Source organism: Bos taurus, chromosome 17 (assembly GCF_002263795.3).
Source record: "Bos taurus isolate L1 Dominette 01449 registration number 42190680 breed Hereford chromosome 17, ARS-UCD2.0, whole genome shotgun sequence".
NCBI lineage: Eukaryota > Metazoa > Chordata > Mammalia > Artiodactyla > Bovidae > Bos > Bos taurus.
The window spans coordinates 70,877,683-70,898,563 of NC_037344.1; the positions used below are offsets into that span (position 1 = coordinate 70,877,683).

At 53.0% G+C, this 20,881-nt stretch overlaps 1 protein-coding gene and 1 gene segment (V, D, J or C); both read left to right on the forward strand.

Annotated features, from left to right (window-relative positions):
- The window catches only part of LOC789205 (immunoglobulin lambda-1 light chain-like), a 448,173-nt gene that overhangs the window by 188,088 nt on the left and 239,204 nt on the right, over positions 1-20,881 (forward strand). The gene's annotated exons all lie outside the window — the stretch shown is intronic.
- Positions 7,367-8,007, forward strand: LOC132342654 (immunoglobulin lambda variable 1-40-like). The segment is given in 2 exon segments: positions 7,367-7,464; positions 7,574-8,007. Coding segments are annotated over 2 exon segments (429 nt in total).

Below are 20,881 nucleotides of genomic sequence, written 5' to 3' on the forward strand. Positions count from 1 at the left end.
CATGAGGCAAAAGAGGAGGAAATGAACAAGTGAGGAGTCTGAGAGCCGCATCCTAACAGAAAGGGTCTCCCAGTTCCTGGAGAGAGGGCTCTTCAGGCAGCAATCCCCGGAGAAAGGGAGGATCCAGCTTCCTTAAGTGTCAGGGTTCGGGCAGAGCACAAAGGCTTGAGCAGGAGAGGGACGTGTGGGGTGTAGGAGAGGCCCCCTGGGGTCCAGGGCACAGATGCTGGGCTTCTGCTTCCTCGACATCCTGCCCACTACCTGTGAGGGACCCTGTGTATCTGGGCACATGGCATTCTGCTTGTATTTGGAGACCAGAGCGAAAAGGGACAGTTTCGTGGACCCCATAATGATGGACCAGGATGAGAGGTGAGACGGCCTGGATTTAATAGCACAAGTGACAGCAGAGACCTGAACCAGCACTGGTGAGGTCACAGGCAGGGTCAGGGCAGTGATGGGTCGACACGGGAGTACAGGGCAAGCTTTCATCAGACATCCCCATCACACGGGGATTCCCTGTGGCTGTGGTTAGTGATGAGCTGTGTGACACTGATGACCAGCCTCCTCACCAGGCTGGGGTCCGAGTGATCAAGGATGGGGTGTGGACCCACCAGGAGGCAGAGAACAGGGCTGAACCCCTGACTGTCCCTCACCTCTGTCATCGGGCACAAAGGCAGGGATTTTGCCTGGAATCCCTTGTCATCACTGCCATGGTGTCCCGCTTCCCCGCTGACCCTTCTACAGGACATGGGGCCCTTGGATCTGAGCTCATCGGGGGCATCACAAGCAGAGGGACATGGGCCACATCTGAGGGTCAGGTAACAGGTCATAAGGGTTTCTAAGTCCAGCAATGGAGGAGGAAACCCTAAAAAGGATGAGATTCCTATTGATAGCCATAGTCTCTTACATCAAGCCTTGAAAAGTTATGAAACCAAACTGAAAACACCTTATATATATTGCAGTCAGAAGTAAAAAGTAAACGCTGTCAGGATCTTGGAAGTAATCAAGAAAAAGATATGTTTTCCCCCAGAATGTCATATTCTCTCTGCAAAGACAGAAATAAGAAGAGAGATGTGCAATTAGGGCTGGGACAACTCCTGGAGACCCTGCAGACACAACATCAACCACGTTTCATCCTGGGAGAATCACGACAGCATCACGATCAGCTATAACCCATGGACACTCTGGGACTTTGAAGCCTTGAACTTGTTTCGTGGTGGTTGTGCTCTGGTAGTGGCCCCAGGAGCCAGGCAGTGCAAACTGAGACAACAGAGAATCCGAAAGTACGTCAGCATTCCCTGAGTCTGCAGGTCATTAGTGACCTGGAGAGATCACTGACCAGCCACAAACTACACGGAGGGGACTCATTTTTCTGCCCTGGGCAGTGACATCAGAGAGACCCAGCTGCAAGTGTGAGAAAGCCCTTCCAGGAGGCTGTGGTGTGAAGTGGGGGAGGAGGAGGCCTGAGTCCAGCAGGGGGCGCTGTGGGTCTGTCTGTGAGAGCGCAGGGTCCTGGCCAGGCAGGCTGGCACCTCCTCCGTTGGCTTTGCCCACGTGGGCAGCAGGGTCCTCATTGGAGGGTGATGTTCCTGCACCGGGGCCCCCAGGTGACAGGACAACTCTCAGCTCAGAGTACATGCTTGCCTCTCAGTTCCTGCTCCTCTGTCTCGTCCTGGAGGTGATCTGATGTCTAAGCGAAGAAAAGTGAACATCACACAATAGAAATGAAATTGCTTCAATAAATTTTGCATTGTTTCGATTATTTCTTTCTTATTTTGCTGCAGTTTCTCATTTTTCAATGTTGTCTAGTGACATATATGGAAACTGATATTTTGTTTTTACCTCCCTATTAAGTTCTTTTCCATGTTTTTAAATATTTCTCTTCAATGAACGAGTTTGACAGATATAAAATCCCCCTTTAATCCAACTGTATCAGCAAATATTTTCATAATAGCAAAACAGATTTCAAGACAATATTTCTCTGATATGAGCTGACTCTCTCCAGCATGTATAGAGAAATAAATATTCATGTTGAATTTTAATAAATAGCTCATTTACCAGGGAACAAAACATGAATAAAAAGACGCTTACTCCTTGAAGGAAAGTTATGACCAACCTAGATAGCATATTAAAAAGCAGAGACATTACTTTGCCAACAAAAGTCCATCTAGGCAAGCTACAGTTTTTCCAGGGGTCATGTATGGATGTGAGAGTTGGACTGTGAAGAAAGCTGAGCACCGAAAAATTGATGCTTTTTGCACTGTGGTGTTGGAGAAGACCCTTGAGGAGTCCCTGGACTGCAAGGAGAATCCAACCAGTCCATTCTGAAGGAGATCAGCCCTGGGGATTTCTTTGGAGGGAATGATGCTGAAGCTGAAACTCCAGTACTTTGGCCACCTCATGTGAAGAGTTGACTCACTGGAAAAGACTCTGATTTCTGGGAGAGATTGGGGCAGGAGGAGAAGGGATGACACAGGATGAGATGGCTGGATGGCATCACCGACTCGATGGACATGAGTCTGAATGAACTCCAGGAGTTGGTGATGGACAGGGAGGCCTGGCTTGTTGCGATTCCATGGGGTTGCAAGGAGTTGGACACGACTGCGTGACTGAACTGAACTGAAAACATGAATACCAAATAAAAGCATTATCTCACACTGAGAGAAGCACAAATTTTGTTCCTCAACTTCTCCAATTATTTCAGAGAGTCTGTGCTTCCTGCTTAATCTTCTTACACCCTCCACAGCAGAAAGTCAATTGAAAGAACATTTTAAATGTTTCATGTTCACACTGAGGTGTTCACACACTGTTACTTTTGTTTTCCATCACGAGACACATGTCTTTCCTGAACTGTTAGATCTGATATTGCCCAGGATGTCACAATTTCATAGTGACACTGTGAACTGTCCCCTCAAAACTTGAAGTAAAACTAATTCCTTATGATAGATGCCTCTTAAAAAAAGGAGGCTGTCACCCCAAGCCTGGCCCTGCAACTCGACATGTGAGATTCCCTCAGGCCTGCTCCCCCCACTGCTGCTCCTGGGACAGGGACCAGAGCTGAGTCAGGGGAGACGCCTGTCCCCTCACACCCCGCCACGGCTGTGATGTCCCAGGGAACTCTCTGCTGCAGGAAGAGTTTCTGCTGAGGCCCTGCAGAGAACACAAGCAGGGGTTTCACTGAGGAAAGAAGAAATGTCCCAGGGATGGGGGGAGACTTGGGATGGCCTAGTCTGCGGGCAGGAAGTGAGGACACCCCATTTCCTCCTTCAGCCTCAGACTGTCCAGGGAGGAGCTGGAGGACCCAGGTCTCCAGGGTCATGGGGAACACTTGGTAAAAGATAGTTTCCCATCACTCACATCTCCACCCTGTCCTGTCCTAGGTCTGTGTGGTCTAGAGTCTGCCTCCTTCAAGACCCCCAGGGCCTCAGGTGACCTGGGCAGGGAGAGAAGGAAGCAATTTGCATGAGGCCCCTCCTCCACCTCATGGGGTGCGAGGCATGCAAAGGCCCAGGACCCCACCTCCAGCTCAGGAGGCCAAAGAGGGTCATGTCCTGGGAGGGCCCTCACCATGGCCTGGACAGTGCTTCTGCTCTGGCTCCTCACTTACGATCCAGGTCAGAGGCTGGGACTCTGCATCCTCTGGGGCATCTCCAAGCAGAGTCTCAGGGTCCTTGTCTCCATAACAATCCCTGTCTGTCTCTTGTTGCTTTTAGCGGTAGATGCTTAGACTGTGGCCCAGAAGCCGTCACGGCCAGTGTCTCCAGGAGAGACGGTCACCCTCACCTGTGGACTGAGCTCTGGGTCAGTCACAACCAGTAACTACCCTAGCTGGTTGCAGCAGACCCCAGGCCAGGCTCCCTGACTGCTTTTCTATAGCACAAACAGTCGCCCGTCTGGGGTCTCTAATTGCATCTCTGGTTCCATCTCTGGGAACAAAGCCACCCTCACCATCACGGGGGCCCAGTCCGAGGACGAAGCCGATTATCACTGTGGTCTGGGAACTGGTAGTTACAATGCCACAGTGATGTAGCCCATGGGGGAAGTGCTACCAAAACCTGCCCTTGTGCTCAGAGGGCTCAGCGCTTAGTGGCAGGAGAGGCGGGGAGGGGGTGGGACAGGTCCAGGGTCCCCATGGGGAGGGAGGCTCTGGGCCTGTCTCCTGTCCGGTGTTCATGGCCACATGTCTCCTCCCAGCTCTCCCCGGTGTGTCCATCTCTCCAAGGGGACCCCTCTCTGCCCCTGTTGTTGGGAAGGAGGCTTGGCTCCACAGGGAGACTCACACCCCCACCACTGCCATTAGGACTCTTGTCATTCAAATCCACACTAAGAGATGTACAGCGTCATGAACTTGATCTTGGAGACAAATTAATATTTCATTTACCTAAAAGGGCACCACCAGTGGAATTTTCTAGAGTGCAGTTTCCCAACTGGAGCTCCTGAATCACAGCCTTTTGTTGGTGGCAGGAATCTGTGGTTAACAAGAACCTTCCCAAAATATTTAAGAACATCAACGTTCCAGAAGTATGTCTTTGTGTATTATTGTGAAATAACCCCTGAGAATTGTCTTAAATTGGGCCTAGTCACATTAACTTCCCATGACACAGTTCAGTCACTCAGTCGTGTCTGAATGTTTGCAATCCCATGACACATTCACTCCCAATTCACAATAAAAATACAAAACCCCCCAAACACTATTCACATCTTAATTTCAAAAGAAGATGGAAATTGGGTGGAATTTCCACAAATCTGTGTTGTCTAAGGACACACTTCGAGGCTCCTGGGACGATTTATGTTCCTGCTGCTGCTAAGTCGCTTCAGTCGTGTCCGACTCTGTGCAACCCCATAGACGGCAGCCCACGAGGCTCCCCCACATCTGGGATTCTCCATGCAAGAACACTGGAGTGGGTTGCCATTTCCTTCTCCAGTGCAGGAAAGTGAAAAGTGAAAGTGAAGTCCCTGAGTCTTGTCCGACTCTAGCGACCCTGTGGACTGCAGCCCACCAGGCTCCTCCATCCATGGGATTTTCCAGGCAAGAGCACTGGAGTGGGGTGCCATTGCCTTCTCCATTATGTTCCTGGAAGAACCTTATTCAGAACTGGCTCCCCAAATCCCCACACGCCCCATTGACTACCCGGGTGCCTGGATGCCAGGTCGTAGCCGGCCCCTCAACAAGTGGAACGCCCCCAGTGTCCCGTCCCTGGAAGCAGGAATGGGCTGGGAGATGGAGCAGAAACAAGGGGAAACCGAGCGAGGGGAAAAGCAGGCTCGTGTGCACCCCGTCCCTTCTGCTGCTGAGTGTGGGGCCAGACACCTGAGCCTTGACCCCAGCTGGGCCATCAGTGCTGAATATGAGGTGGGTGTGGGTGGCTGGCACTGTGGGATCTGAGCATCCATGATCCGTGGAGCACAGCAGGTCCCTCAGCCCGGCTCCCCTCCCTGAGGGCAGCAGCTCAGCAGGGCCTGGTCTCACCCCCTGGATGGAAGGAGCAGCTGACAGGAGTTGCCCAGGGGCCCTGGGCGGAGTCAGACACAGAGCAGTGGGGTCGGTGGGCAGTGAACACACAACCATAATTGATGGACTTTCAGGTGGAAGATACAGGGCAGCCCTGCTTCATTTTCCCCACCACGAACATTCCCCACGCACGACACCAGGGGGCGCTGTGCACCTGCTCAGATGGCAGAACCTGAACACACCCTAATTGTTCCCCTGACCTGGCCCTGTCCCTGGGCTCCCTGGACTGAGTTGGAGGTCTCAGCAGGAGCTTTCTCAGAGGAGGAAGACATAGAGCCCGAGCCCTCAAGTTCTTTCTGGGAGTGAAGCTGCAAATGGGCCAAGGATGTCCTGTTCATAGTCACCAGGGCCCCACCCTCTTCCCCGGAGCAGAGGAGGGGAGAAGACCCCAGAGTCCACGCCCTGCACCCCTCCAACTCCCTCAGTCACCTCCTGCTCCTCCTCAGCTCTTTCCTAAGAGCCTCTCCCCTCCTCCAGCCCCCTCTGATTCATGACTTCTTCCCTATCCTGGGCTCCCTGTTTCTACAACACTCCACACCTGAGCTCCTCCGTCATGACCAGGGTCACTCTGACAGAAAGTCATGGACATGTTTCCAGAACTTCCTGAACTGGACACTCACTTCATTCCCCTCCTTGAACCCCTCTAACCTTTCCTTCCAGAGAAGACTCAGGTTTTCGGCTCTCAGATGTGACCCTAGGTCGTCCCCTCCCTGTTCCACCCCTGATTCCCCCTCATTTCCCAGGGGATCCAGGGAAGCCCTCCAGCAGCTGATTTATCCCCTGAACACTCACATTCCGTCCCGTGTGCCCACTGAGTGAGGAGTCAGGAGGGGAGAGAAACCCTGGTCCTGACACCTGGGAAATGATTCCTGGCTGAGGAGTGTCTGTGCTCAGCTGCTGTGGGATTGATTTTATGCATGGTGAGCGCAGGAGAAGCTGCTGGGGCCCTGGGCTGGGAAAGCAGACCCTGTCCTGGGGCTCTGCTCCCGGGGCCGTGACTGCTGCTCTGTCTGACCATGTCTATGGTCCCGTCTGAGATTCCTGAGAACAACTGATCTGCCTTGTCATGTCCTGTGTCTCATCTCAGATCTGAGACTGACCCATGGCTCTGATAACTCAGCCTGCCCTGTTTCACAGAGAGAATGTCCTGCTACGACATAAAATCCCCCAGTGGAGATGCCATACATGTTAGAAAGTCTTTAAAATTAAATTATGTTTTAGAAATACTACCATGGCAATGCAAAAGTAAAACAGAGCCAGAGTCGGACACAACTTAGTGACTGAACCACAACATTTTCTTCAGTTAAATTTAGGCATCTATTTTAAGGGATGACCTTAGATTTTTACTACTCCATGAACACATTTTGGTTCATTGAAAATCTCAGAATCACACATCCACTGTGTAACACTCACATGCACTACAGGGTAAGCTACAGTTGGCTGCTGTTTTCTATCCAAACACATCCTGAAGCTATAATTACAAAACCACTTTGGGGAAAGTTGAGTCAAGAGCTCTATCACCAGGTCAGGATGTGTGCTTGGGCCCGGACACCAGGGGGCGCTCTGAGGCCTTTCCTGAGGGTTGGCGGCTGGGGGGAGGGGGGTGGCGGTGAGAGCAGAGACAGGCCCCCTGGTACTTTCTGGTGCCTTAAGATCTGGATTTCCAGCTTTTACATCCCACACCGAAGCCCCAGGAAACCCCGTCCCTGATCATACACTGGCTTCCCTCAGGAACAGGAAGCTGAGCCAGGTCCCAGAGGTGATCAGAGCATTGTGGGGGTTGGGAGGGTTCATTTGCATGAAAGGCCCCTCCCTCTCTCAGTATATGAAGAAGGGAAGGAGCGGTGTGGGGACGCTCTGCTCAGCTGTGGGGCCACAGAAGGCAGGACGCCCTGACATGTCCACCATGGCCTGGTCCCCTCTGCTCCTCACCCTGGTCACTCTCTGCACAGGTGACTGGATGGGAGGACAGGGGAAGGGCCCTGGGAAGACTCACAGGCCTTGCTCCCCTTTGTCGTGTCTGGACCCCCGAGTCACCATCTCTGTCTCTCTCCCTTCCAGGATCCTGGGCCCAGGCTGTGCTGACTCAGCCGTCCTCCGTGTCCGGGTCCCTGGGCCAGAGGGTCTCCATCACGTGCTCTGGAAGCAGCAGCAACGTTGGATATGGCAATTATGTGAGCTGGTTCCAAGACATCCCAGGATCGGCCCCCAGAACCCTCATCTATGGTGACACCAGTCGAGCCTCGGGGGTCCCCGACCGATTCTCCGGCTCCAGGTCTGGGAACACAGCCACCCTGACCATCAGCTCGCTCCAGGCTGAGGACGAGGCAGATTATTTCTGTGCATCTTATCAGAGTGGTAACACAGCACAGTGCTCCAGGCCAGGGGGAAGTGAGACAAAAACCTGTTCTCCTCAGACATGGCCTCTGCCATAGCAGCCACTTCTGTTGTCTGTTTGATTTAAAACTGCAGTCTGAGCCTGACACGAGGGATTTGGTCCAGCAAATATTTTCCGATCTTCTTCATTCTGCCCCCTCACCAATGCTTTTCTTTAGCAACCACATACTATATGAATATCTGACGTTGAGCAGAAGGCCCTGAATGCCAGAGGCAGGTCCTGGCGGACAGAGTCCATGACGATCAGGTCAGAACCAGAGAGACAGTATCCAGCTGTGTCTGATTCAGGACACTTCAGATCCTCGGCCGTCCCTGGGCTGAGCTGAGGCCCAGGCTGCTGCGCCTTCCTTTCCTGTGTCTGCCTCTCAGGCTCCCCCAGAGCTCCAGGCCAGCGGGAACTCGACCAGGACTCCTGTCTCACTGGGGGAGGTGGGGCAGCCCAGGGGCTTCCTGCTCAGGCTCTGCTGGACCTTCTGCTGCTGCTGCTGCCGAACCCTGGGTCCAGGTCATTGGGGATCTGCCCAAGCATGGAGGCTCCTCCTCTCCCCTCTGTCCTCAAAGTCCCCTCAGCACCACATTCCCAGGAGAGGGTCTCAAAGGACACAGAATAAGTCTCCCATCACTGGGGACACAGTGTCTGTTAGTTCTCTATCTCAGTGCCCGAGGTGGGGGTCCGTCAGCACATCTGAGCCCTGGGAGGCCCCCAAGCCCTTGGGCCTCTCTCCTGCACAGGGAGCAGGTCCTGCTCTCAGCCTGCTCTGTCCCCTCGTGGTGTCCGGGGCTTGGGCAGGGGGGACTCAGCCAGGGTCAGTGACTCCATGGACGCTCAGCCACACTCGCCTGCCTGGGAACAGCAGCACTGTTGGCACCAAGGGGGCGATTTGGCTGCCGTCTCAGTCGTGCTGAGTCCCAAGCTCTGAGCACAGGAGTCACAACCCGCCCACAGGGTACAGCGAGGCTGGCGGGCTCCGGGTGGGTGGGGCCGCCTGACCATTTCTGGGCCCAGCCCGACGACGAGGCTGATTGTTCCTGCTCAGCTGGGACTCAGCCCTGCTGCTCACAGGAGGCCTCACCCAGGGGCAAGTGACCCGAAGCCTGAGCTCCTGGCCTCACCCGCACATGGGGTCACGCAGCACAGGTCACACGCCTGTGTCCTGCTCCCTGTCACTGCCCTTTCACACTCAGGTGCGGGGTCTGCACATTGGCCGCCTCGGCTGTGGGGCCACAGTTAACAGTGATGTATTTTGGAATAAGTGGGATTATTCCTTCTAATTCTCCCTTTTCCCTTAAGCCTTAAATTTGCCTTATCCTCAATTTTCATACACACAAAATGATATGTTTTCTACTGAGTCAGAGGAACCTTGCTAATAGGCTCCAAATCCAGCAGTGCGGAACTTTGGCTGGTGGAATCGGGCCTCAGACACAGCTACTGAGAAAGGAACACAATTACTGCACATTGTGGGAAGCAGACACTGTAGCAGCAGCTCAGAAACGGATATAAAGTTGAATTTCGTTTCACGTGGTGAGAATAAGAATGTTGTGGCTGTACTTCACAACTTACTGCAGAGGTTTTCACCCCAAACCTCCTCAGCTGCTCTTCTCAGTCCTTCCGCTCCTCATGAGGTCATTTAGGGAAAGGGAGTTTAGAATACTCCACAACAATCCCACCTTTATCAGACACGTGCTCATTTTCAGATCCGCTCAGGAGTCATGAGGCTTTCTGTTATTTTCATTTGGTATTTTGGAGAATCTTAATTTCATAGTTGTACTATTAAGCTAAGTTGTAAGTCTATTGAGTCACCCCCGTGTATTGATGGCTTCTCTCACCACAGAACAGCTGATCCCCTGGTGCTGCTGTGGGTGTCAGCATTGGATCAGCAGCCCTGAACCATGGACTCTTGTGACTGGCATTGGTTTCATGCCCTGTCTGTGGGGAGACCCCTGTCCCCTCACAGACCGCAGCTGACCCTGTGGCTCCCTGCACCCCGAGCAGTGACATCAGTGTTGGCTGCTCTGCTGTTACTGGAACCAGCAGAAGCCAGCGAGCCCTCCTTAGTCCTCCAGTCCTACCACTCAGACTCCAGTAAGAACCAGTCTTTGGGGTCCCCGCGGGTTTTCTGGATCCAAAGATGCCTCAGCCAACGCGGGGCTCCTGCTCGTCTCTGGGCTGCAGCCTGAGGATGAGGCTATCTCTAACCATGCAGGCTGGTGCAACAGGGCTTCTCACAGAGACACAGGTAGACGGGAAACTGGGACGAGAGCCTCAGCCTGTCAGGGGCTTGTTCTTAGAGCACGGTCAAATGTTAAATAATACCCCAGAATCCATTAATTCCTGAGGTATGTTCTGGTTCATAATAAGTCTCCTCCCAATTGTACAGTCAGTTTTGCTGAAGTCTCAGAAAATGAAAACAATTTCTGATACCACTGAAGTGCACCCTGGTCATCCATGTGATCAAGGGAGCCATGGAGCTGAGCTCCCTCACTGGAGATCAGGAGCAGGAGTCCTTCCCAGATGCACCTTCAGCAGAGGCCGTGGACCATCCCATTAGGCAGATCGTCCCCCAGGGTGTGAACCCTGCTCCTGAAGGGGCAGAGCAGAGAGCGTGAGGAGTGAGGGGCACCGGTGATACGTCGCAGGAGGCAGGGAAGCCCAGGAGTGGTTCTCTTGACCCACAGGTGCTGGCTCTGTCCTGCCCTCCCCTCCTCTCATTTCCACCCCATTGGAGCATTTCCTACTTCAGGGCTGGGTGGTCTGTGGACTGTCCGGAGCAGGGGCTCCCCAAGATGTGCCCATGTCCCTCTGCTTGTGATGCCCCCGATGAGTCCAGATACAAGGGACATATGGCCTGTAGAACGGTCAGTGGGGAAGCGGGGATCACCATGGCAGTGATGACAAGAGATTCCAGGCAAAATCCCTGCCTTTCTGCCCGATGACAAAGATGAGGGACACTCAGGGTTTCAGCCCTGATCTCTACCCCCTGGTTGGTCCAGATGGCCTTCTTGATCACTCTGGACCCCAGCCTGATGAGGAGGGTGGTCATCAGTGTCACACAGCTCATCACTAACCACAGCCACAGGAAATCCCCGTGTGATGGGGATGTCTGAAGAAAGCTTGGCCTGTACTCCCGTGTCGACCCATCACTGCCCTGACCCTGCCTGTGACCTCACCAGTGCTGGTTCAGGTCTCTGCTGTCACCTGTGCTATTAAATCCAGGCCGTCTCACCTCTCATCCTGGTCCATCATTATGGGGTCCATGAAATTGTTCTTTTTCTGTCTGGTCTCCAAACACAAGCAGAATGCCCATGTGTCCAGATACACAGGGTCCCTCACAGGTACTGAGCAGGATGTCGAGGAAGCAGAAGTCAAGCATCTGTGCCCTGGAGCCCCAGGGGGCCTCTCCCATGCCCCACATGACCCTCTCCTGGTCAGAGGCTCAGCCCTGAACCCTGACCCTTAGGGAAGCTGGGTGCCTCCCTTTCTCTGTGGATTGATGCCTGAAGAGCCCTCCTTTCCACATATAGGGATACCCTCCCCATTAGGACGTGGCTCTCAGACTCCACACTTGCCCATATTCTCCTCTTTTGCCTCATGATCTCTTCCCCTTTTCCCTCCGTGCTTCCATGTTTGGGATGATATTGGATAAATGTCACTATTTTGGACACAGACCTTATAAACCCACCTCCATTAAATCTATGGATTCTAACAATCGAAGGTTAGGTTAGACTTCACCATGTCCAATGAAGATCAGGTAACAGTCATAAGGGTTTCTCAACCAGAGATGAAACAGGAGCCCAGACAAGGATGCGAACCCATTTATAGGCATAATCTTTTATACCAAACATTTAATATGGAAAGATTACAAAATCAGACTAAAAACATCTTTAAATATCTGAGTCAAAGAGAAGTACTGTGAGGACCATGATCAAGGGTGAATGAGAACCCCTGGAAGTGATCAAGAAGAGATTCGTTGTACCTGAGAGACTCCTATTCTCTTTGCAAAGAGAGAAATAAGAACAGAGCCATGTAGTCAGCTGGGAAGATCCCGGGAGGCCCTGCAAATTCAACCTTGAGTACCTGTCAAGCTGGGAAGGAAACTCAGAATCCTGACCAGGCACCACCCACGGGCATGCTGGGAGTTTGAACCCTGGAAACTCAGGTTTGGGTGGTTGTGTTCTGGTAGTGAACCCACGAGCTAAGCAGAGCAAACTCAGACACAGGGAATCCTGAAATTCATTAGTTTATCAGCATACTATTCAGGGGTCTGAGGTCATTAGGTATCTGGAAAAATCAATGACCAGGCCCATATTAGACGAAGGGGACTCATTCTACTGCCCTGGGCGGTGACATCAGGAAGACCCAGCTACAAGTGTGAGAAAGCCCTTCCAGGAGGCTGTGGCATGAAGTGCAGGAGGAGGTCTGAGTCCAGCGGGGGGCGCTGTGGGTCTGTTCGGAGAGCGCAGGGTCCTGGCCAGGCAGGCTGGCACCTCCTCTGTTGGCTCTTGCCCACTTGGGCAAAAGGGTCCTCACTGGAGGGTGACGTCCTGCACCGGGGCCCCCAGGGGACACGGCAGCTCTCAGCTCAGAGCCACAGGCTTGCCTCTCAGTTCCTGCTGCTCTGTCATGGGGTCAGTGCCCAGGCCTGCCACCCAAACAAGGACAGAGGGACGGTCATACAACATAAATGAACTTCCTTCAGGAACCTCGACCTCCGGGGATACCTGGACAGGGGATGAGACCTCTGCAGAGGCTGCCCCATTGCCCACAGAACGCCCGGGTGTTCCCCATGGAAGAGGGATGCAGGCAAGGACCCTCTGTCACCATCTGTGTCATTTAAAAATGTTCCCTGTTGTGTTATTTGGCAATTTCAACATTTTGAATTGAACAACGGAAAGTGATGTTGTGTCAGTTTTTGTGGCTCCCTTACTCGTTCCTTCCCGTTATATTAATACTTTATGTTAACACTTTAACATGAAATATATGGAATTACAAGCTCCGCCACCTGTCATCAATATGTTCCTTTAATAAGAAAAGAATTAAGTAGAAATATGTATTTTTCACCTCTATGAGTTGAGGTTCTCAAACACCTCTGACAAAAATCATGTGGATTTTATTAAACAGCTACTTTAGCAGCAAATCTAACATGAATACAAAATAAGAATAGTATCTACATTTTTATGTCAAAGAAACGAGAGGTGAACAAGACTTTCCTGTCTCTTCCACACACGTTAACTTGAGGTGTCTGAGCCCCTTCTCCTCCTCGTTGCCCCCACACCCCTCCTGCGTCCCGTGTCCATCGGCTCCACCCAGAGCCACAGGGAAGGGAGTTTTACAACGTCCATGATGCTCACCACACCTACCTCTTCATACACGGGGTTTTTCTATTTCTGATGATGAGACATGTGTTCCAACTTTGTTTTGACTGAACTTGCCAGCTATCATCATGGCATGACGAGATGGTGATCTTTTGCCCCTAAAATCTACAGTTCTCCTGAAGCTAATTCACACTGTCATATCTTTTTACAGCACAGGAGGCTGTCACCCCAAGCCTGGCCGTTGGCTCTGCATGTCACCACCCCTGCCCTGGTCCCCCCACCGCCGGGACTAGAGACACTTTACAAGACTGTGTTCCAGGGTGACCGCTCACCCTTCACAGCAGACACAGGCTCCGGGATTTCCTGCTCGGCTCAGGGCTGGAGGAGGAGGACGGACAGCACCGCACAGACGGGACTCAGGGTTCCCTGAGAAGACAGAGAGTATTCTAAAGACGGGCTCAGGTGTGGGAAAGGCTGGATTATTGCGGCAAGAGAGACAGACTTGCAAACTCCTCCTTCAGGCTCAGACACTCCGGGGAGGAGATAGAGGGCCGAGGTCACCAGGTCACGGGGGCACTTTTGCTGAAAGACGTCGCCCCATCTCTCAGGGGCTCCTCCCCGTGCTGTCTCTGCTCTGCGTGAGGTCCAGCATCTGCCTCCTTCAAGTCCCCCCACCCCAGGGACCTCAGGTGACCTGGGCAGGGAGAGGAGGAAGTGATTTGCATAAGGCGCCTCCTCCTCCTGACGGGGTGGAGGTATGAAAAGGCCCAGAACCCCACCTGCAGCCCAGGAGGCTCAGGAAGCCATGTCCTGGGAGGGTCCCCACCATGGCCTGGATGCTGAACTGCTCAGGCTGCTTGCTTATGGCTCAGGTCAGGGGCCGGGACTCTGCAGCCTTGGGGCACCTCCAAGCAGAGTCTCAGGGCACCTCATCTCCATAACAACCGCTTTCTCTCTTCTGTCTCTCTTAGGGGTAGAAGCTCAGACTGTGATCCAGGAACCGTCACTGTCGGTGTCTCCAGGAGGGACGGTCACCCTCACCTGTGGACTGAGCTCTGGGTCAGTCACTACTTACAACGAACCCAGCTGGTACCAGCAGACCCCAGGCCAGGCTCCCAGAAATGTTATCTACAACACAAACACCCGCGCCTCTGGGGTCCCTGATCGCTTCTCTGCCTCCATCTCTGGGAACAAAGCCACCCTCACCATCACGGGGGCCCAGCCCGAGGACAAGGCTGACTATCACTGCTTGCTGTACCAGGGCAGTGGTAGTTATGGCTGCACAGTGATGGGAGCCCATGGGGAAGTGCTACTGAACCCTGCCCATGTGCTCCAAGGGTCAGCCTTCAGAGGCAGGAGAGGGCGGAAGTGGTCAGCACCCCTGTGGGGAAGGAGGCTGCAGATCCATCTCCTGTCCCGTTGTTCACGGCCCCGTGCTTCTTGCAGTCTCTCCCTGGGTGTGTCCAGGTCTCCAAGAGGACCCCTCAGCCCATAATGGGGGGCTCAGGTGCCCATTTTATCAACAACATTGAGACTCAGAGACCCCAGCACAGCCAGCATGACCCTTCTTGTTCTAAGAGTTTTAAGAGACATACTCAATTTCATTAACTTGATGATGCAGAATAAAGTAATCCCTAAACATTTCTTTACATGTGTGCAATCGTTTGATCCACAGAACACGTGCTGATCTGATTATACACCATGTGCTCCCAGTCATCTCACTGAACCTCAAAGGAGCTTTGAAAGCCTGCAAGTCTGATACTGACCCAGACAGCTCCTGCTCTCTGAAAGTCTTTTCCCAGACTTCCAGGCTTTTTAATGTTGGTCTTCAATCAATCAATCTGACATAGTTTTAATATTTTAAAATGCCATATTAAATGTCCATGAATTTTATTGATGATCATATTGGTAGATTTATAAATGTACGTATACATGTATGTATGTACGTATGTATGTATATTTAATTTTGGGAAGTGTTGCTCCCTGAGAAGCTGGACACTCAGTGTCTATCACTGCCTGTGCTCATAGCACAGGGCATGGCTCTGTATGTTCCTGGGCTGACCGTGGGCCGGCATCAGCCCCGGGCCAGCACCACTTCCACCAAGAGATGGAGGCTGTGGGGATTGTAAGGGGCGCTGTGGGTCTCCCCAGGGTCTGCACTGTGGGCAGCGCCTGCTGTGTGAGCCCCGCCCCCACCAACTCCTAGGTCTGGCTGAATGGGTCTCTGTGTGTGATGGGCACTCAGCAGGGTGTCCTCTCTGGCCTGGGCTGGGTCCCTGCTCACAGGTCACTGTGGATTCCGGGAGATGCTTCCTCCTGGTCCCTCCTGGGGGGCAAACTCTGAGTCTCTCTGCCTCACCCCGATTCGCTAAACTCACCCATCAAAGAGGGGACTTGAAAGAGTTTGTGTCTGTGATTTGGGTAACCAGCAACCACAACACCACAATAGGACTGAAACCTTGGCTCTTGAAAGAGTCCCCATCCCCGGGCCTGCTCTGAGCTGCTCTACGTGGGTTTGGTCCCACTTGGGGGTTGGAAGGACTTGTGTCCTCGCCCTGGAGGAGGAGACCCCGGATGGGGAGGCTGGAGCCCTGAGTGCAGATCTGGGCTCAGAACAGCAGCAGGAAGGGCTGAGTGGCCAGCACTCCAGCTATGAGGATCCTGACTCTGAGGTCAGCTCAGCCAGGGTGGGTTAAGGGGAGGCTGTGGGCACAGTGGCCCCTGTGAGGAAGGGGAGGCAGGCCCTGGACACAGTGGGGGAGCTCTGAGGGCACCCTAATGAATGAGGGAGGTGCAGAGTGTGGCGATGGCCCAGCCCGTGATGTCACTTCCCCAGGACCCACCGTCTCCAGGGCCCCTCTCTGGGGAGAAGAGCTTTTTGCGAGATCCTGTCTCTGTAAGAAAGAGGGAGGTGTCATCACGTGCCCCAGCATCTGTCCTTAGTGCCCTGGCGCCTGGTCCTGAGTGTGTGTGATGGAGGGGTGTGTGTGTGTGTCTGTGTGTGTGAGATGGAGGGGTGTGTGTGTGTGAGAGAGATTGAGGTGTGTGTGTGTGTGATAGTGGTGTGTGTGTGTGTGTGTGTGTGATAGCGGGGTGTGTCTGTGTGTGTGTGTGTGATGGAGGGGTGTGTGTGTGTGTGATAGCGGGGGATGTGTGTGTGTGTGATAGCGGGGTGTGTGTGCTTGTGTATGTGAGATGGATGGGTGTGTGTGTTTGTGTGAGATGGAGGGGTATGTGTGTGTGATGGAGGGTTGTGTGTGTGTGTGTCTGTGTGTGTGAGATGGAGGGGTGTGTGTGTATATGTGTGTGTGATAGCAGGGTATGAGTATCTGTGTGTGTGTGTGTGTCATGGAAGGGTGTGTCTGTGTGTGTGCACATGTGTGTGCTTGTGTGATGGAGGTGTATATGTGTGTGTGTGATGGAGGTGTGTGTGCATGTGTGTGTGTGTGATGGAGGGGTGTGTGTGTGTGATAGCAGGGTGTGTGTGTGTTTGATAGCAGTGTGTGTATGTGTGTGTAATGGAGGTGTGTGTGTGTATGTGTGATGCAGGTGTGTGTGTGTGTGATAGCGGGGGGGGTGTGTGTGTGCGTGTGTGTGTAATGAAGGGGTGTGTGTGTGTGTGTGTGTGTGTGTGTGATGGAGGTGTGTGTGTGTGTGATGGAGGGGTGTGTTTGTGTGTGTGTGTTAGCAGGGTGTGTGTGTGTGTGTGTGTGTGATAGCGGGGTGTGTGTGTGTGCGTGTGTGTGTGTGTGTAATGGAGGGGTGTGTGTGTGTGATGGAGGTGTGTGTGAATGTGTGTGTGATAGCGAGGTGTGTGTGTGTGTGTGTGTGATGGAGGTGGGTGTGGAGCAGGAAGGGCTGGAGGAGTGTCAGGATCACACTTTGACTTTGGGGAGAAGGAACAATCTGGGGCCCGCAGGCAAGGCTTCCTCTGGGTTTCCCTAGTGCCTCAGAGGCTCAGAAAGGACTGGCCCACAGTTGACTCCTGAATATATCCTTTGGATTTGGTGTAAATTCCTGTTCCCTGATCCTCCGGCAGCTGAGCAGGCCTCCCTGTGGGCTTGCTGTGGGCATCGCTGGGCACTCACTGTGGACGCACCCTCCCCCCACCCACCCTCACTGTCAGCCTCGTCTGAATGATCATTTCCTCCATTTCCCTGAACTGGACACGGCGACCCGAGAGACGACACCAGTTCCTCAGGGGTGTCCCAGCCGTGTTGACAACACTGGCTTGAGGTTTCATCCTTCTGTGACACCCACGTCCTCATTTTCACCAGGAAGTACCAGGATGCGGAAAGTAAAGCAGTGTAACCCAGGACACGGAGAGTTTTGTAAAGGCCCCTCTGCCGTGTGTGTGAGGTCACACTTTATATTCTGGCATCAGACTCATGAGTTACAGACACCCAGTCGCGGAGTCTGCAGCTGCTGTGGAAGGCAACCAGGAGCCGGACACGGTGAGCAGCCGGCTGTGGAGGAGGCTGGGGAGAGGCGGGAGGGTGGGGGGCACGGGTCCACCCCGAGGGAGCCTTGGGCGGGCTTCAACCTCGGTGAGGGCGAAAGACCTGGGCTCAATTGAGCGGTTCCTTCTCCTGCTCCCCCAGGAAATGCTGCCGCAGAAGTGGTGACAAAGATCGGGTGGGAGGTGGGCCTCGAGGCCCCAGGACCCGCCCTCAGAGCTTCTCAGCCTGAGTCTTCATCTCTGCCCGGTGACCACAAACATCCTTTTAATGGGGCCTGGTTTTCTGCTCCTGAACGTTGAGTGGCCCCTTTTGGGCCTCCTGTGCCCACGCAGCCACCGCTTCTTTTTTGGGTGTTAGTTCGAAAAGGTCTTGTAGGTCTTCATAGAACCATTCAACTTCAGCTTCTTCAGCGATACTGGTTGGGGCATAGACTTGGATTACTGTGATATTGAATGGTTTGCCTTGGAAACGAACAGAGATCATTCTGTCGTTTTTGAGATTGCATCCAAGCACTGCAGTTAGGACTCTTGTTGACCATGATGGCTACTCCATTTCTTCTGAGGGATTCCTGCCCGCACTAGTAGATATAATGGTCATCTGAGTTAAATTCACCCATTCCAGTCCATTTTAGTTCGCTGATTCCTAGAATGTTGACGTTCACTCTTGCCATCCCCTGTTTGACCACTTCCAATTTGCCTTGATTCTTGGACCTAACAGTCCAGGTTCCTATGCAATATTGCTCTTTACACCATCGGACCTTGCATCTGTCACCAGTCACATGCACAACTGGGTACTGTTTTTGCTTTGGCTCCATCCCTTCATTCTTTCTGGAGTTATTTCTCCACTGATCTCCAGTAGCATATTGGGCACCTACCGACCTGGGGAGCTCCTCTTTCAGTATCCTATCATTTTGCCTTTTCATACTGTTCCTGGGGTTCTCAAGGCAAGAATACTGAAGTGGTTGGCCATTCCCTTCTCCAATGGACCACTTTCTGTCAGACCTCTCCACCATGACCTGCCCGTCTTGGGTGGCCCCAAAGGCATGGTTTAGTTTCATTGAGTTAGACCTGGCTGTGGTCCATGTGATTAGATTGACTAGTTTTCTGTGATTATGGTTTCAGTGTATCTGCCCTCTGATGCCCTCTCGCAACACTTACCGTCTTATTGGGTTACTCTTACCTTGGACGAGGGGTATCTCCTCACCGCCATCCCTCTTGAGAAACCTATATGCAGGTCAGGAAGCAACAGTTAGAACTGGACATGGAACAACAGACTGGTTCCAAATAGGAAAAAGAGTACATCAAGGCTGTATATGTCACCCGGCTTATTTAACTTCTATGCAGAGTACATCATGAGAAACGCTGGGCTGGAAGAAGCACAAGCTGGAATCAAGATTGCTGGGAGAAATATCAATAACCTCAGATATGTAGATGACACCACCCTTATGGCAGAAAGTGAAGAGGAACTCAAAAGCCTCTTGATGAAAGTGAAAGAGGAGAGTGAAAAAGTTGGCTTTAAGCTCAACATTCAGAAAACGAAGACCATGGCATCTGGTCCCATCACTTTATGGTTATAGATGGGGAAACAGTGGAAACAGTGTCAGACTTTAAAATAAAGGGGCTCCCAAATCACTGCAGATGGTGATTGCAGCCATAAAATTAAAAGACGCTTACTCCTTGGAAAGGAAAGACCAACCTAGATAGCATATTCAAAAACAGAGACATTACTTTGCCAACAAAGGTCCGTCTAGTTAAGGCTATGGTTTTTCCAGTGGTCATGTATGGATGTGAGAGTTAGACTGTGAAGAAAGCTGCTGCTACTGCTGCTGCTAAGTCGCTTCAGTCGTGTCTGACTCTGTGCGACCCCATACACAGCAGCCCATCAGGCTCCCCTGTCCCTGGGATTCTCAAGGCAAGAACACTGGAGTGGGTTGCCATTGCCCTCTCCAATGCATGAAAGTGAAGAGTGAAAGTGAAGTCGCTCAGTCGTGTCCGATTCTTAGCGATCCTTTGGACTGCAGCCTACCAGGCTCCTGCGTCCATGGGATTTTCCAGGCAAGAGTACTGGAGTGGGGTGCCATTGCATTCTCCGGAAGAAAGCTGAGCACCGAAGAATTGATGCTTTTGCACTGTGGTGTTGAAGAAGACTCTTGAGAGTCCCTTGGGCTGCAAGGAGATCCAACCAGTCCATTCTAAAGGAAATCAGTCCTGGGTGTTCTTTGGAAGGAATGATGCTAAAGCTGAAATTCCAGTACTTTGGCCTCTTCATGCAAAGAGCTGACTCATTGGAAAAGACCCTGATGCTGGGAGGGATTGGGGGCAGGAGGAGAAGGGGACAACGACAGAGGATGAGATGGCTGGATCGCATTGCCGACTCGATGGATGTGAGTTTGAGTGAACTCCGGGAGTTGGTGATGGACAGGGAAGTCTGGCATGCTGCGATTCATGGGGTCACAAAGAGTCGGACACGACTGAGCCACTGAACTGAACTGAACTGACTTTCTGCTCCTGAGAATCTGAACCCAGGAACTCAGCGTTCATGCCATCCTGGAGCTTCCTGAGTTAGCTCACTGCATACCCCAGAGGGCGGGGACGTCCCTTCACTTCTGCCCTGAGTGATGTTCCCTCGCTCCTAGTCCTCCTCGGTGGTCCCCTCTTCTCCTCACCCTTGCTGCTGCTGCTGCTACTAAGTCGCTTCAGTCGTGTCCGACTCTGTGCGACCCCATAGATGGCAGCCCACCAGGCTCCCCTGTCCCTGGGATTCTCCAGGCAAGAGTGCTGGAGAGGGGTGCCATTGCCTTCTCCACTCCTTACCCTTACAGGGGTGCTAAGCACCAAGGCTGAGCCTGGAGGCTGAGGCCTGATCCAGGTTCTTGGGGGCGGGGCCTTCAGCCCAGGTGGGAGGAGCCTGGCCCCCTCTGGGGTCCTGGCAGCTCCCCTCCCAGTGGAGCAGCCCCTCCTGGGACAGCAGAGGGCGCTAGAGGGCCGCTCTGGAGGGGCTGAGGCTGTGGTCCCAGCTGGAGACGCACCCTCTGGCCCCCAGGCAGGTGCCCTGTGCCCCAGGCTCCCTGGGGTCCCTGAGGAGTTCCTGCCCAGGCCAAGCCAGCCGCACCCACAACAGGCCCCACACCCCGCAGGTGGGCAGACTCAGAGGACAAGGCAGGGGGAGCAGTTATGGGAGGGACCGATTTGCATGGCCA